Source organism: Mastomys coucha, unplaced genomic scaffold (genome assembly GCF_008632895.1).
Source record: "Mastomys coucha isolate ucsf_1 unplaced genomic scaffold, UCSF_Mcou_1 pScaffold15, whole genome shotgun sequence".
NCBI classification, from domain to species: domain Eukaryota; kingdom Metazoa; phylum Chordata; class Mammalia; order Rodentia; family Muridae; genus Mastomys; species Mastomys coucha.
The window spans coordinates 209,421-224,489 of NW_022196897.1; the positions used below are offsets into that span (position 1 = coordinate 209,421).

General features: G+C 39.3%; 1 protein-coding gene across 1 annotated transcript in view; it reads right to left on the bottom strand.

The window, feature by feature from the left end:
• Window positions 1-15,069, bottom strand: part of Itga8 (integrin subunit alpha 8) — a 215,301-nt gene that overhangs the window by 67,531 nt on the left and 132,701 nt on the right. The window contains exons 21-22 of the mRNA XM_031369028.1: window positions 9,435-9,527; window positions 4,476-4,555 (exon numbers count right to left, since the gene is read on the bottom strand). Coding sequence (XP_031224888.1) covers window positions 4,476-4,555; window positions 9,435-9,527 — 173 coding nt within the window. The remainder of the gene's footprint in view (window positions 1-4,475; window positions 4,556-9,434; window positions 9,528-15,069) is intronic.

A 15,069-nucleotide genomic window follows, 5' to 3' on the forward strand; every position in this document is an offset into this window, starting at 1 on the left:
GGTGCTTCATTTGGAGGCACAACAGAGACACAAAGAAGCTAACACTTTAGTTAAAATAAACCAAAGGGCACTGAAGTGAGTTTGTGTTTCCAGCTCTTACCAAAGACAAACTGTTTTGCTTCTTGGTACATCATGCTCAGTACTCTTCAGATGGGAAACAACAGCACAGCCAACTCCAGATTTTCCATGCTAATAAAATGGAGACCTGGCATGCATGATCCAGGGCAGCATATAATCCTGAAAGCTTTGGGGTTTGGCTCTAAAACGCATTACACCATAAGTTGTTTTATCAGAATTTTATCTTCCTTATAGTTTCTCTCTTTCTTTTTTTAAAAGATGTATTTATTTATTTTATACATGTGAGTACACCACCATTGTTCTTTTCAGACACACCAGAAAAGGGCACCAGACCCCATTACAGATGGTTGTGAGCCACCATGTGCTTGCTGGAAATTGAACTCAGGACCTCTGGAAGAGCAGTTGGTGTTCTTAACTGCTGAGTCACCTCTCCAGCCCATGGCTTCTTTCTTAAGTTAATATTAATTTAAAATGTGTTTTACTATATATAAGTTAATATACATGTTATATATAAGTAATACATAAAATAAGTGTTTGCAGTCATCACATACTTCCAGGCTGCCCAAGGCCAGCTATGGCATGGAAAGGCACAGAAAGCTAGGCACTGCACTGCATAAGCAGGCAGTTCAGAGGACTTGGGGGTTTGTGAAATGCATCAAGAGTCTTAAGACAGAGAATGTGAGTTTCATAATGCCTCTTTGAATGTGGCAGAAAAATTCAAGTTTGCTGTTTTTTTCTCACACAAATTTAATTAATTCATCAATTATGAAATTGAACTTTGTAAAAAGTATACATGTTAAGCAGTTGGAGCTGTAAGGAAAATTAAATAGAACTCCCAAGAGGCTCAAGCAGTGCCTGGGCCTTGGATACAACCACCACCCACACTTCATGCTGTTTATGCTTTCATCAAAGCCAAGAACAACCGCTGTGGGTGGTGATTGTAATCAAGTTTGTAAGAGCAGAAAGCCTGCCCTGTAGTCCGCATGAGCACCGCTTGATCCACTGGACCAGTTCTCACCGTGGAGAAGGCACAGGGTAGGTTCACATTGGTCTTCCCAAGCTTTCCCAGCTCCAGCTTGGGAAGACGTTGGATAAAATCCTGCTTCTCTACTGGGAGTGCCTTTGAAAGTCTGATCGCTTGTATGTAATGATAAGGCAACTTAAGGTCTGAAAACCTTAATAAGAGGTGTAAACAGGCAGATGTCAGGTTCATTTCCTGCAGAGGACTTGCCCCTACTAAGCTTGTAATGGAGCCTACAGGGACTTCTGCACCAAAGCTTAAAGCCCAGTTCTGACCATTTAATTTCATTATTACTACATGGGGGGGGGCTGCTTATTTTTCCCGTTTAAAATAAAGCATTCAAAAACTTCAGCTACTGCTAGTTGTCTTTGAACTTGAGTTTAACCTGAGTCTGCGAGAGATTATTTTTACTTTTAATTACATCTATTTATTTTTCATTTGTATGTGTGTATCTGCGTGTACATGTGCCACAGCATGAAGGTGGAGGTCAGAGAATCACTGTAGGAACTGGTTCTATATCTTGTAAAACCTTATAGGTCCTAGGGAACTGAGCTGGAGTTCTCAGGGTCTGATCAGGCTTGGCATCAGGCTTGGCAACAGGTCACTTCATCTATTGAGCCATCTCCTTTGAAATTCAGTAAGAGCAGTCCTTGATTGCTTAATGAGACTGCTTCCTTCGCAGTGTGCCAGCACGTTCCGTGCTCACGGTGTTAATGAAGTCTCCGGTAAGGAGGGCTCGGACTCCGTATACGACTCAGATGTTTCCTGGACATTTTTCCTGGAAGGAAACTTCCTTCACTAAAACAGCTACATGCGAACCTGTCATTCAGCCTTTGCAGAGAAAGCAACCTCGAGGATATTTATCTAGGCATGTGTGCATGTGTGCGTGTGTGTAACTATGTCCTGATGGTCAGGGTGGAGAGAGAGTCCCCTCTCTCCAGGGCTTTGAGGGACCATTTAATGTCCTCATTTGGTGACAGGAAATAGTTTAAGTGTATTAATCTATGAAGCCAACTTATGTCCTGACTTTAATTTCTAGAAGCAGGCATTTGTTGTGGATTGTGGTAACCAGTACATGGTAGAATATAGGCTGTGGAGCATTTGGTTTATTTTTTGTTCGAACACATTTAACTTGAATGCAAAGCCACCTCAGTGAGTTCTTACATCTTTGTAGTTTAGTCAGCAAAGCATACAGATAAACACCTTTCAAATGCTTTAGTATTTTTTAACGGAGCTGTCCTCAAATCCTTTTATTTCTCAAATACTCCTGGGAATTTGATCCCTGATGAATACCCAAGGGTTTTTTTCTTGCATTTTTATAATTTTAAAAAGAGTTGGAGTTGTCTTAAACGGAAATGGAATATCATTATGACTTGTTTTTACAAGAAGGTGAAGGATGATCATTTGGTCATTTCTGATTCTACCAGATTCAATCCTTCATTGACAAATTCATTATTTAAACTATGGTGGTCTTCATGGTGGATTCTGGGGATGCCCACTTAGGGCATTATATAGGACCTCTTGCCCCTTTGGTAAGCAAAGTTTGCATCAATTCTCTTATTTAAAAACCAAGAGGGAAGCAATGGATTTGCTTTATGTCTTAGTCCTGGATGATCCTCCTAGATGAGGGGTATGTGTTTTCATAAGCAAAGTGTCTTTACCCAAGTGGCACAGGTCAGTCATGCTCATAAAGGATCAATGTCATCAACATTGATGGGGGAGAGACAGTAGCTTCGGGCTTCTGTCTAAAGTGATACCTAAGCCCTCACTGTACGATTTCCTCTCTTTAAGCTGGATAATTAAAGCTTAAATTAATTTTTAATTAATTAATTAATTAACCTTTAATTAATTAATTAAATCCATTTTAACAGGATTTTAAAAATGGGAGAATTGGGGACCATGTGAACTTTGGGGAAATACATATTTTTGTGGATGTGAAGACTTAGTTTAATAATCTTTGGCTACAATGAAGAATTATTACAAGAGAATCAGACCCCAGCATTAATATGCATAAAAATGTAAAGTTCTAGGAATCACCAGAAAACCAGTTACATCCAAGAAGGAGCCAATTATGGTGAGAAGTGAACATGTGAGTCAGCTAGAAGACTTCTTTCTCTGCAAAGCTGGATCAGGATTTGAGTGGGGACAGGGAAAGGAAGTGCTAACACATTTAGATCTAATCAGTTACATTGTTATCCTAAGGCTTCTCTCAAGCCTTATATAGATGTAGCTTTCATTGGTGAAAAAAAGTAATTTACCATGCAGAGTAATTATCACAAAATCTACCATACTCTAATATCCCTTCATCTTATAAGATATTAAGGTAGATTACATAGTATTTGAGAACCAAGTAATAGACACCAAGTTTACAGCTATTCATATGGTTACAACAAGGGTTCCATATACTAGGCAAGATATACATTATTATGGAAACTACCATGTGACATCTATATCAATGTCTTTAAAGCTTTTAAAATGCCTGACTAAAAAAAAGTAAAAAGGTTCATTTGACAGGGCATCTTAATAGTCAGATTTGTATTTTTCAATGAGGAATGGCTCACATACAAGACAATTATACCACATTACATATTTTATATACTAATTATCACATTATATCTATTTCCTTTTCTTTTAATGAGTCTAGGACCATAAAATTCACTGCACTGATGTCACATCTGGGAAATCTCAGCCTGCATGCTTTATTTCTCTATAGGTGATTTTGTTTATCAAATATCTATGGCCACAAAATAACAAGCAGAATAGACAAGGAAAGGGAAAAGTAATGGCCAGATATTTGAAGTCACCCATGGTCACTCAAGGTCTAGCTCAAGGTTGCTAGAGAATGGCCAGGTCCTCAAACAGAGCTATGTTACCTTGACCTACCATAGAACAACCACTCAGATCATCCTTAGACTCTGACCTTTTTGAAAGATTAGGAAATTATAGATTTTACTTGCAAGATGTGTTTTTTTTCTTCTTCTTCAGATTTTGCCTCAGGGATTAGCCACTGACTGGCTGCTGAATGCGTATGGTAAAAGTGGGTTTAGTACTTTATTGTATATAGTGTAGTGTAGTACAGTGTACACACTGGCCCTGTGTCTAGAAGGAGGATAAGTGGAGGTGAATTAGCTGGACTGGGGAGCTGGTCAAGATAAAAAGCTGACTATTTTACACCGTGACCTATGTTATTTAACCTCTTTCAAAATTCACAATACCGAAAAAGGTTGAAATGATTGAGAGTAATAAAGAAGAATGGGTCTGTAAAAGTCAAGATTTTCGTTTCAGGAGAAATTTTAATGTTCAGGCCCTTGGCCACCATGCATCTCTTCATTTGAAAGCAAGTGGTGTCAACAAAGTAGGTATGTACAGGTCTAACCTTCTGATTTGGAGATCGAAGTTAATACTCATGTTTGCTTTATCAAGACGAGGAACAGCAAATCGGAGGCCCAGAGAAAACTAGAAACAAAAAAACAACACACATAGGGCACAAAGGTATTCACAGAAGGACCCCATACACAGTGTGACTATTTCTCCACAGTAACCCCTATTCCAACCACCACTACAGCCTTTACCTCCTGCCCTGGATGTTTGGGAGATAAGGAGAAATGTGTGCTGAGACCTCAGGGACCAGAAGAGTCAGTTCAACCTGTCTCTGTCTCTCTCTCTGTCTCTCTGTCTCTGTCTCTGTCTCTCTCTCTCTCTCTTCTTATAACCTTTTTTTTGTTTCCTCCCTGATGTAAAATTTCTAACAATACAAATTTATAAGATTTAGGGAACTGTGATGCTTATGTTTGATAGATCCTGGCATAGTTGTAGAGATTACAGCTGTGGCATCAATGCAATAGGTGGGTGATACTTCTAACGATGCTCTACAAAGAATTAGACGTACAGCCTTCTGTGTGTCATGCATGTTAGCTATGGTTTGGAAAGTCCACACGAGCAAAATTACTATATGTTTGAAAGCAGTAGGAATGAACTGTAAGAAAATATTCCAGGAGAACATGCTATAGTCAGGTTGGGGTAATTGTTGTGCAGATTTCTTTGTTCTCCTTTATTGTCCAAATTGTAAAAAGTTGTTCTTAGTACATTTGTATCCTGAAAATAGGGTTTTAAATGGAGAAAAGGAAGCCCATGGGGAATCTGGTTGAGGAAACTAACACAATGATACCACGTGTTTACATGAGGTTGCTACATGCTACCTGGTCATCCACGGATTGTTCAGAGCCCTGTTTGTCTTATATCAGGAAATCACAGTCTCTCTTAGGTAGGGATGGTTATGGTGACATCCTCCAATCTGATAGCTAACTGAGGACTGGAATTACTGAAGATCCTGCTCTGGTACTGAACAAATGAATGACAGCTGGGATTTCAATCCCTGTGAGGAAGATTTCAGGAACAGTCCTCACAGCTACTGCACTATGAGAGTCAAGCCAGCCACAAAGCAATGTTACTGAGAACCAGCAGCAATGACCTACAACAGTTTATTATAACTCCACCTTCCCTTCCATGGTCTTTACCAGACGTGATTAGGCTATGTGCATTAGCATCGTGTGTGTGTGTGTGTGTGTGTGTGTGTGTGCATGTACATGTGGACCCCGGAGGTTGATAAGAGGCATCTCTTTCTGTAGTCTCCACTGCATCTTTATTTCTGTTTTACTTTGACAGGAAACCAGAGCCCCAGGGATCTTCTGTCCATCTCCCCAGCACTTGGTTTCAGGCTTGTCCCAAAGTACCCGGCTGGAGAGAGCACACGGGTCTTGATTATAAAGCATGTGTAATAGTTTATGCCTAGGGGAGGAATTACTTTTTCAAAAGTGTCCATTTTATGTTAGACCTCTGAATGTGCTCTTCTCTCTTCTTTGGAAGGTTTTTATTTTTACTTTCTCTTGCTTTTTCTACTTGAAGAGTTTCTAGAAACTCCCCAGGATAAGAAGGGTGATGCATTGGCAGATGTTATGGACTGACACAGGTATGCTTTCCTTCCTCATCCTAGGTCTCCATAACTATTGTTTTTTTTTCATACGGCATACAATGTTACTAATATCAAACATCTTGTTGAACAGGAATAAAGGTATTTTCATATTATCTCACTAGGCACATTCTCTAAGTAGCAGGCATATGGTGGTATACCAAGAAACATGTGATAAAAATTGTTGAAGGAATGAGTGTGTTCTTGTTTATACATGCGGTCCTGGTAGTCCCCCTGTAAAAATTGTGATGGAGGCTACCTGAAGTTGGTCCTGGTTACAAAAACAATCCATAGAAGGTGATGACAAAGTAAGATGTGACAAGTCCCTGTTTGTAACTGTCACAGCAGGGCCAGAGTGATGATGCTCAGTGTTTAAGGGCCTTTGCTGCTCCTTCTTGTCTGGCCTCCATGGGCAGTTCCACAGGTGTGGGCGTATGCTCTCTCATATACATACACATAAATAAAGTAGAATAAGTACTTTCAAAAATCACATATATTAACTAAAAAACTTTTGGCCCATCTCTCTTGCTATATTTTTAGAGTAATTTGCAAGTTATGAACCTTATTAACATATAATAACTATTTTATGTCACCATGGCAGCTACATGTAAACAACTTTTCCCTTTAAAAATTTTAAGTCAGACTTCTGATTACTGACTTGAAAAAAATTAAATTAAAATTGATGTCACTTTCTTTCTGACTCTTGAAACCTTTTTAAAAATATTAGACCTGGAATAAATATTCCTGGTGATTTATTTATTTGTACTTTTGTAAATACCAGGACTGCATCTCCATCTGTAATTTGCTCCACTCCATGGCCAGAGAGTGTTTTCAAAGTGCAAAATGAAGGAGCAAGTGCATCAACATGTTTAATAACAAAACAGAAAGCAATAAAATTAGATGTGTTTGAGGGCATTAAAGGGCAAGATAAGAAACCTATTAGGTTTCTTCTACTAGGGACCCAGAGATAAATGAAACTAAACAATTTACTTCCCTGCCTTCTTGAGATTATTTGCTGGTAAATGGATTGACAGCTTCTCACATAAACACTCCTATGGTTCTGACTATTCTGCTATTTATACCCTTTTCTCAGTATGGCGCTGGCAGGCAGCCTTTAATCCACCTTTAGTCATAGTTATTGGTGATTTTAGACCATCTGAAGTCTAGATTTAATATCCTCAGTACTGAACAGGAATGGGGGATTGTGTCTGTAGGTGCTGACCTTGATATCTTCGTGCCAAACTGTTTTTTTTTCTTGTCTTTAAGTAAATATCTTTATATCATATCAAGTGGTTGGATTTATTTCCTTGACAACTAGCAAGAGGGGTTGCTGGTTTCTACCTAAAAGGATGCTAATGGAGGATGCTCAGCCTATCTTTCATATCTCCTTTGTAAACATCCCATCTGCTGCTCATTAGCTTCACTCAAGTTCTTCCCACAGCATTGCAGGCCAGATAGAGCACGGGCTTTGTGGTCAGGCCTGGTTGGAATCCTGTTTCTGCCTTTCATCATCTGTGTGACTTCAGGCAATGCGTTTGACTTTTCCAGGCCAGAGTGTACTTGTCTAGAAAAATAGGTGAAGTGCAGTAAGATAACACTAAAGTAGTTATTCTCTGGTGCCGGGCCTGGAACATAGAAGACATTCAATCCATGGGAACCACCAAGAATCTTGTTACAAGAATTTAACTTGTATTAAAATGTTTTTTAAGTTAATTAATTTTTTTTATATAAGAAGTAAGTTTATATTATTCCAACTAGCCACATTTTTTTTTAAATACTCAAGAACATGCAATAATGTAAAGAGGAAAAATTATTATTTGATGTAAACATTGTCCTGAAGTACAGGTTGGGAAGAGATGTTTAAGAAAATGTTGGACATACTCAGTTAAGTTTGTGAACCACTGAGATAAAGGATTTATTTGCTAGAAGACTTATCAGCATCTTTAAAGTATAAAACTCTGGACCTCCTCAGGAATGCCGAGGATAAGTTACAATGACCCCAGAGCTCCCTTTAAAGGATGGCCAAAGGGCATCACTGTTTAGAGTCAGCCAGGAAGCATTCTCACACAGACCTGGGCCATCGTAAATTCTCACAAAGTTCTTTGCAAACAGGCAATTTCACTGATGACAGAAACACCTAATTTTAAGTAGAGGATCATGTTAAGTTCTCTTTATTGTGGCTTAATTGTGTGACTTTTTCAAATTTCAGAATCTGTTCCCTGACCTCAAAATTGCTACTGCTATATTTTATTATGAGGTGTTGCTCTACTCAAACTGTAGTTGGATAAAGTAACTTTTCTGCCTGCAAATTATCCTGAGATCATTAATTAGCTTATTTTTCTTTAATTGCTATGATCCTTTGTATTATTTTTCAAATATATTTTATTTAAAATGTAATTGATTGGTTGATTTGTGTGTGTGTGTGTGCATGCGTGTGTGTGTGTGTGTGTGTGTGTGTGTGTGTACACACAGATGACATGTATGCAAATGACAAAGAAGGCTATGGAGACCAGAAGAGGGGGTTGGACCCTCTGGAGCTAGAATTACAGGTTGTGGGCTACCCCACATGGGTGCTACAAACTGAACTCTAATCCTCAGGAAGAAAGCATTGAGCACTTGTACTGTTGAGGCCTCTCTCTAGCTCCTTTTCAAACCTAGACCTAGTAAGGATCACTCATAAACCAGACTGTGACTATTATAAACATGCAAATACTCTCATATCATATGGAAGGCATACTGGAAAAGAGTTTTCTTTGCTAATATATTTTAAAATTACTCCCCACACACAACTTTGGAGCAACTGTCATACAGCACAAGCTGGTCTTGAACTCACTATAGCTTAGAGACTACCCTGAATAAATTCTCCTCTTTCTACCTGCTCTTGAGTTCTGGCATTCCAGGCCCCACTCCTGGTTGGTTAGTTTACTCAGTACTTGGGATCAAACCCCAGAACTTTGTGTGTGCTAGGCAGGCACTCTACCAAGTGAGCTACATCCTTAGCCCTCCTAAGTAGCTTATTTTAAAGCTCTTAAACTTAGCATTGTAGTTTAAAAACCTACACTAGAATTAAAAGAAAAGAATAAAAGGCGAAATCCTGAGGTGCAAATGTTGCCATTGCCTTGCTGTGGCCATAAGATGTAATGTGTAGTCTATAGAGAAAGTGTGCGAAAGCCAAGATCAGTTTGTGTATCTGGCCCGCCATTATCAGCTCATGTAGGTAAAAATGCTAAATCCGTCCTTGCTGGCAATTTCCTGCCCAATCTTCTTTAGCTGCTGTTTGCTGAGTGCTAATTGGGGAGTTTTCTACTAGTCCTTGGTAAAATCCAATTAGGCAGAGATCAGTAAGGACTGCTGGCACTTTCTTACATTTGTTCCAGTCACCATCGGGTTCCCAAGGTCACACACCACCATCCTGGTCACGTTTTCCATCTTGTACTCACAACTCAGGGGTCTCAGTCCCTGCAAGGAGAAAAGAACACCATTGTGGAGTTCAGGGGCAGACGAATTACACCCTGTAGCCTGCACTGTGGGATGCCTGAGCGATCCCCTCGATTTCCAGCACCTGTGTGGGTCACACTGTGGGATGCCTGAGCGATCCCCTAGATTTCCAGCACCTGTGTGGGTCACACTGCACACAACTGATCCGCTACCATTGACCCCAGAGCAAAAGCCAGCACAAGCTTAACTTTAAGAAAAGTTGTGTGAGACATGTTTTGTTGTGGAATAAGAGGTTCGAACGATATTTATGTGAATATTTTTGTCCTTTCAGTAAACCTTAGTGTTAGATTCGGAACATTAAGATCGAAAAAGCAATCAAATATCAGTAAACAGACTTAGTCTTTAAATTAATCCCACAGGAGAGAAACAACAGGGATGTGTGCTGTTATTATGTCTCTGTGGCTATTTGTATGGGTTCAATCTTTCAGATGTTTAAAATGTGATTAACAAAAAAACCTCTTAGGTTAGCATACCAAAGAATAGCTTTATTATGGTATTTTCTTTCTTAAAAAAAAAATTTTTTTTGGAGTGTGCGTGCGTGTGTGTGTGTGTGTGTGTGTGTGTGTGTGTGTGTGTGCACCAGAAGAGGGTGTTGGATTCCTGGGTTTGGAGCCTCAGGCTCGAAACCAAAGCCTCTCAGATCCCACTGATGCATTTCCATATCTATGTGATATATATACACGTTGATTTAATAGTCCCACCTGTACTGTACCCCACCATGTCCTCTGATTAATATTTTAGATTTATGTTTAACTGGCTCTTCCCATATGTGTCCCTCCTGTAACTCCAGTTTGAAGAGGTTCTTGTTCTTTGCTGGATAACTCTTAAGCCTTCTCTTTGCAGCCTTCTGCCCCTCCAAGGCTCATGTTCTGTCACAGCCTGGAACTCCACCCTTCATTTTCCACCCAATTCTCTTTCTATCTCTCAAAACCCGATGGTGTATTTGGTGACAACTTCTTACATACTCCACCATTTCACTATATGCCACCTTCAGCCCCTAAGATATGGAAGCCACATGGATGGCTTTCATAGTGGAGTACCCTTTGGGAGACTTCTGGGAACTAAGTATGAAGCTTTCCATGGCAATGATACTTTGTTCATCTGTTAGTGTTTCTGGGATTTTATGTAAGGAAACAATATCAGGTTTTTGAGTAAAAGCTTTAGAAATGTTTCTCTGTTCTCTTCTACTTTAGGGACACAGTTCCCACCCCCCCAACCCTGGCACCCCTAGCCAACCCTCCCCAAAACAAAGGAAAACAAAACACAACAAAACCTTCCAGTTTCTTCATGAAGAGTTCTATATTCTATGCATTTGAGTGTGTAAGCTTTAGAAGGGCAGGGCTTCTGGAAGCTGTTTCATCTCAACGTCTAAAGCAGGAGCAGCTCACACATTGAGCCTACCCAGGGACTTGCTTGCATGCACATGCATACACACACACACACACACACACACACACACACACAATACTTGGAGGCACTATTTAATACAAGATCTTTACAAACACCCTGCAGAAGGCATGTTAGTTATCATGAAGGAGCTAAAAAGGGTCTTTCCAATGTTAGTAATATTTCTTTACTCAAAGGTAGGTGTCAAGTATTCATCTTTAGAGCTCATAACTGAGAGTGACCATACAGAGATGTTTTACCCCAAAATAACTAATCATGAAGGCAAAACAAAATTCAAAAGCTTTTGCAAGTATCCATATTCTCCTTGACTATAACTAAAGGATTTAGTTTCTACAGTTCATAAAATTGACAAGAACTTTAAAAAATTATTTTTAAAATAAAAATTATTTTATGTGTTATGAATATTTGACCTATATGTTTGTATATGTCCTGCATGTCTGGTGCTGAAGGAGGCTAGAAGAAAACATTGGAGTTATAGATAGTTTTGAGCAAATATGTCAGTGATAGGAACTGAACCCAGGACCTCAGCAAGAGCAATACATATTCTTAACTGCTGAGCCATCTTGCCAGCTCACATTTTCCTGAGAAAATGTGTACATTTTCTCAGCTTTCAACAAGCAGTTGATATCAATGGAAACATTCCCCTCCCACATCACCTCCACCCTCTTTTCTTTGTTTAGTCTTTATTTCTTTTCTCTGATGAAAAAAGAGACCAATTGTTTTTCTAGACATTTATAGATTATTTTTCTCAGTGGTCCCAGGGACATTTTGTACTAATCCATTTATAGCTTTTAGAATATTATTCACTCTTTTATTAACTCACTGAAAATATTTATCTTGGGCCTGCTGCTTACCAGGTAAACAAGACTTCCATGTCCTTACTGAATTTCCAATCATTGTAACAATTCTAACAGGTGACTTGTAGCAAGCAATGGAAACATTACAGAAGAGTTCAGTTGTGTTTTTTTTTAAGTTAGAAAGTAGGATTTAAGGAAGATATTAATCCATATTTATGCAATCAGAGAGGGCATCCTGGAGAAGATAAGTAACATCTAAGCTGATGGGGACAGGACTTATCTGTGATTCAAAACAGCTGAGACCTGAGTCTTGGGTTCTGCAATGTAATAACCATGCAATTGGAGCATACTGCCATCTCCTTATCTATGAAACCTAGAACAAATTTGTCTCTTCTCTGTAAGGTCATTATCATGATCATGTAAATGCATGCAAGAGCTCAGAGCAGTACCCAGGCCATCACGACTGCACAGTAAGTGCTGACTGTCTTCTTTTATAGCCACTGCAGTTATTCATAGGTCTTAATTATTATGAAGACCTAAAGGATAAATAGAAAGGTGTCAGGTCTCTGAAGAGGATGTAATTTTAGAGTTAGTGTATCTGGGGGAAGAAATTGATGGGAGATAGAACAGAAATTCATACCAGCTGGAATTTGAGAAGCATGTGTGTGTGTGTGTGTGTGTGTGTGTGTGTGTGTGTGTGAAAGAGATGCTGATGATACAAGGAGAAGAAAGAGCATGAAGGGTTAATCCTCTGAAGGATCTGAGTCTAATCCAGAAAACAATGGAGAACTAATGAAGACTTTAAGGTAGATGCTAACATAGTCAAACTTGCTTGTTAGAAAGATGGTCCCTGTGCTGCAAAGAGGCTGGAGGGGGAGGTGGGGATATGGAAAGGAGATGGGTGATATTCTTGTCTAAGTCATGTCAGCCTGGAGGATGGCAGCAGTAATTTTAGTACTTGGGGAGAAAGATAAGGACCAAGCAGATTTCAGGTTGGTTTGAAGCTGTAGATACCAGGTGGATGTAGGTACCACTCTCTGAGACAGAAAATGCAGGCAAGAATCCTGTGGATGAAGGAGAGAGAAGTCTAGCTATGGAGATGTCAAAGGTAAGGTGACTGGGAGAGATTTAGTCAGGATGAAAACAAAGTATCTAGAATAGCTAAATCCACAGATGGATGGAAGGAAAGCATCTAATGGGGAGAAGAAATAGAGAATTAGTTTTCACGTGAACACAGAGCTTCATCTTGGGAAAATGAGTTCTGGAGTTGCATGGTAGTGATAGTTTTACCACAATGTGTGTGTGTGTGTGTATGTGTGTGTGTGTGTGTGTGTGTGTGTGTGCACGCATGCATGTGTTGTACTGATAGTTAAACTGGGCCAGAGAAGTGGCTTGGAACATTAAGGTGCTTACTGCACATATATGATGAGCTGAATTCGGATTCCCAGCATCCACATAAAAGCAAGGAATGGCAGCAGGTTCCCGCACTGGGGACTGGGGGTAGGGTGGGGTGAAGACATGTGGACTCCAGAGGCTCACAGGCTACTTAGTCTAGTTGACAGAGCTAGATGCAGGTTTCATGACAGAAACTGCCTAAAACAATTAAGGAGTGAGGAAGTGTAACCTGAAGAAAGTATCCTGATATCAACCTCTAGCCTCTGAATGCAGCAGCACATGATACACCTGACACATACAGCACGCATCTGAATATGGGTGAGTGCATGTGCACACATATGCACACACGCATGCACCACACACACACACACACACACACACACACACACACACACACACACCCTACATATACTGGTTCAAATGGTAGATTTGAACTGCAAATGGTAGTATATATAACTGCAATAGCATAAACATTTCAATTTCGGTCTTCTAGAAGATGAAAGATTCCCAAGAGAGAACACCAAAACTTACTATCAGATAATGCTTATTATGCATCCTCATGAGACAAACCTTTCATATGATCAGAGTTCTTATACTGAGTTTAGATGTAGACGTTCAGAAACTTCAAACTACTTAAAACACAATGCAGTTTACTCTTGAAAGATGTAAAGATGGAGTAAAGTCTCTACCCTAGGGACATTGACAAAGGTTTAAAAAAAAGGGTACCTTAGCTCTGAGTTGAGATTATGGCTAATGCCCGTTACAGTGTGAGTTACAATAGAGTAATGAGCTTCTCTGGTGTTTTCTCTTGCAGCCAAGTGAATAGCAACTTGGATGAAAATGAAAACATAGGGGAGCCCAGACATGTGTTTTTGAAAATAATACATTTAAGTTATAGGTTTATATTTGTTTATGTATCATTTACATGTAAGCATTTCTAGGTGACATTTTCTTCTCTCTCTTTTAATAGACCTATTTTTAGTTGTACATGCTTGTGTGTGTGTGTGTGTGTGTGTGTGTGTTTAGAGGTGAGCCTATGCTCTCACATGTTTATATAGACATGTGCGTGGAGGCCAAAAGAGGCTGTCAGATCACCAGGAGCTAGAGTTACCATGCCTGTAAACTGTTCATGGGGCTGGTAGGATCTGACGGTGTCTTCTATAAGAGCACTTAGTGCTCTTAGCATCTGAGCCATCTCTTCAGCCTTCTTCTCTTTTCTTCTCTTTTCTTCCTCTTGCTTGAAGAAGTTTTATTACAAGATGGCATTTTCAATTGAAACATCTACCATGGGTATGAGGGATGTGTTTCACTACCCTCTGGATTTTATATACTGAAATAACTTCAACCGAGGAACAAAAGTGAAGTACCACAACTAGAGGATTGAGAAGACTGTAGGATTTTAGATTATTCCTTGGAGAAATTAGAATACCAATGGACACTAAAGCTTGCAGTGGAGGAGGGCAAATGCCAGGGCAATGGAAGAGAGCAGGGAGATTTCCCTCTAATTGTTGTCCCTGTCGATGATGACGGGTTTAAATGCTTCTGCATGATTGTTTTAAATTGATTTACTAAGGTATAATTGGCAGGAAAAGGCTTAGGATACTAACTTGATGAGTATAGGTAGTTTTAAGTCCCTTTCTTCAATAGAAAACATAATGATTTTAAGTGTGAGCGACACTTGATTGCTGTTTGGTTCAAAATTTTTTTAATTGAGAAAATAATTCAACAAATACAAGAATCCATGAAACTAGAAATGGAACTAGAGAATTTTTGTCCCCTAACTTTTTTCCTTTTTTTCTTTTTCCTTTTCTTCTTTCATTTATCCATTCCCAGTTTTTCCTTTCTCTTTCTTTTTTACCCAATTCTCTATCTATCTATCTATCTATCTATCTATCTATCTATCT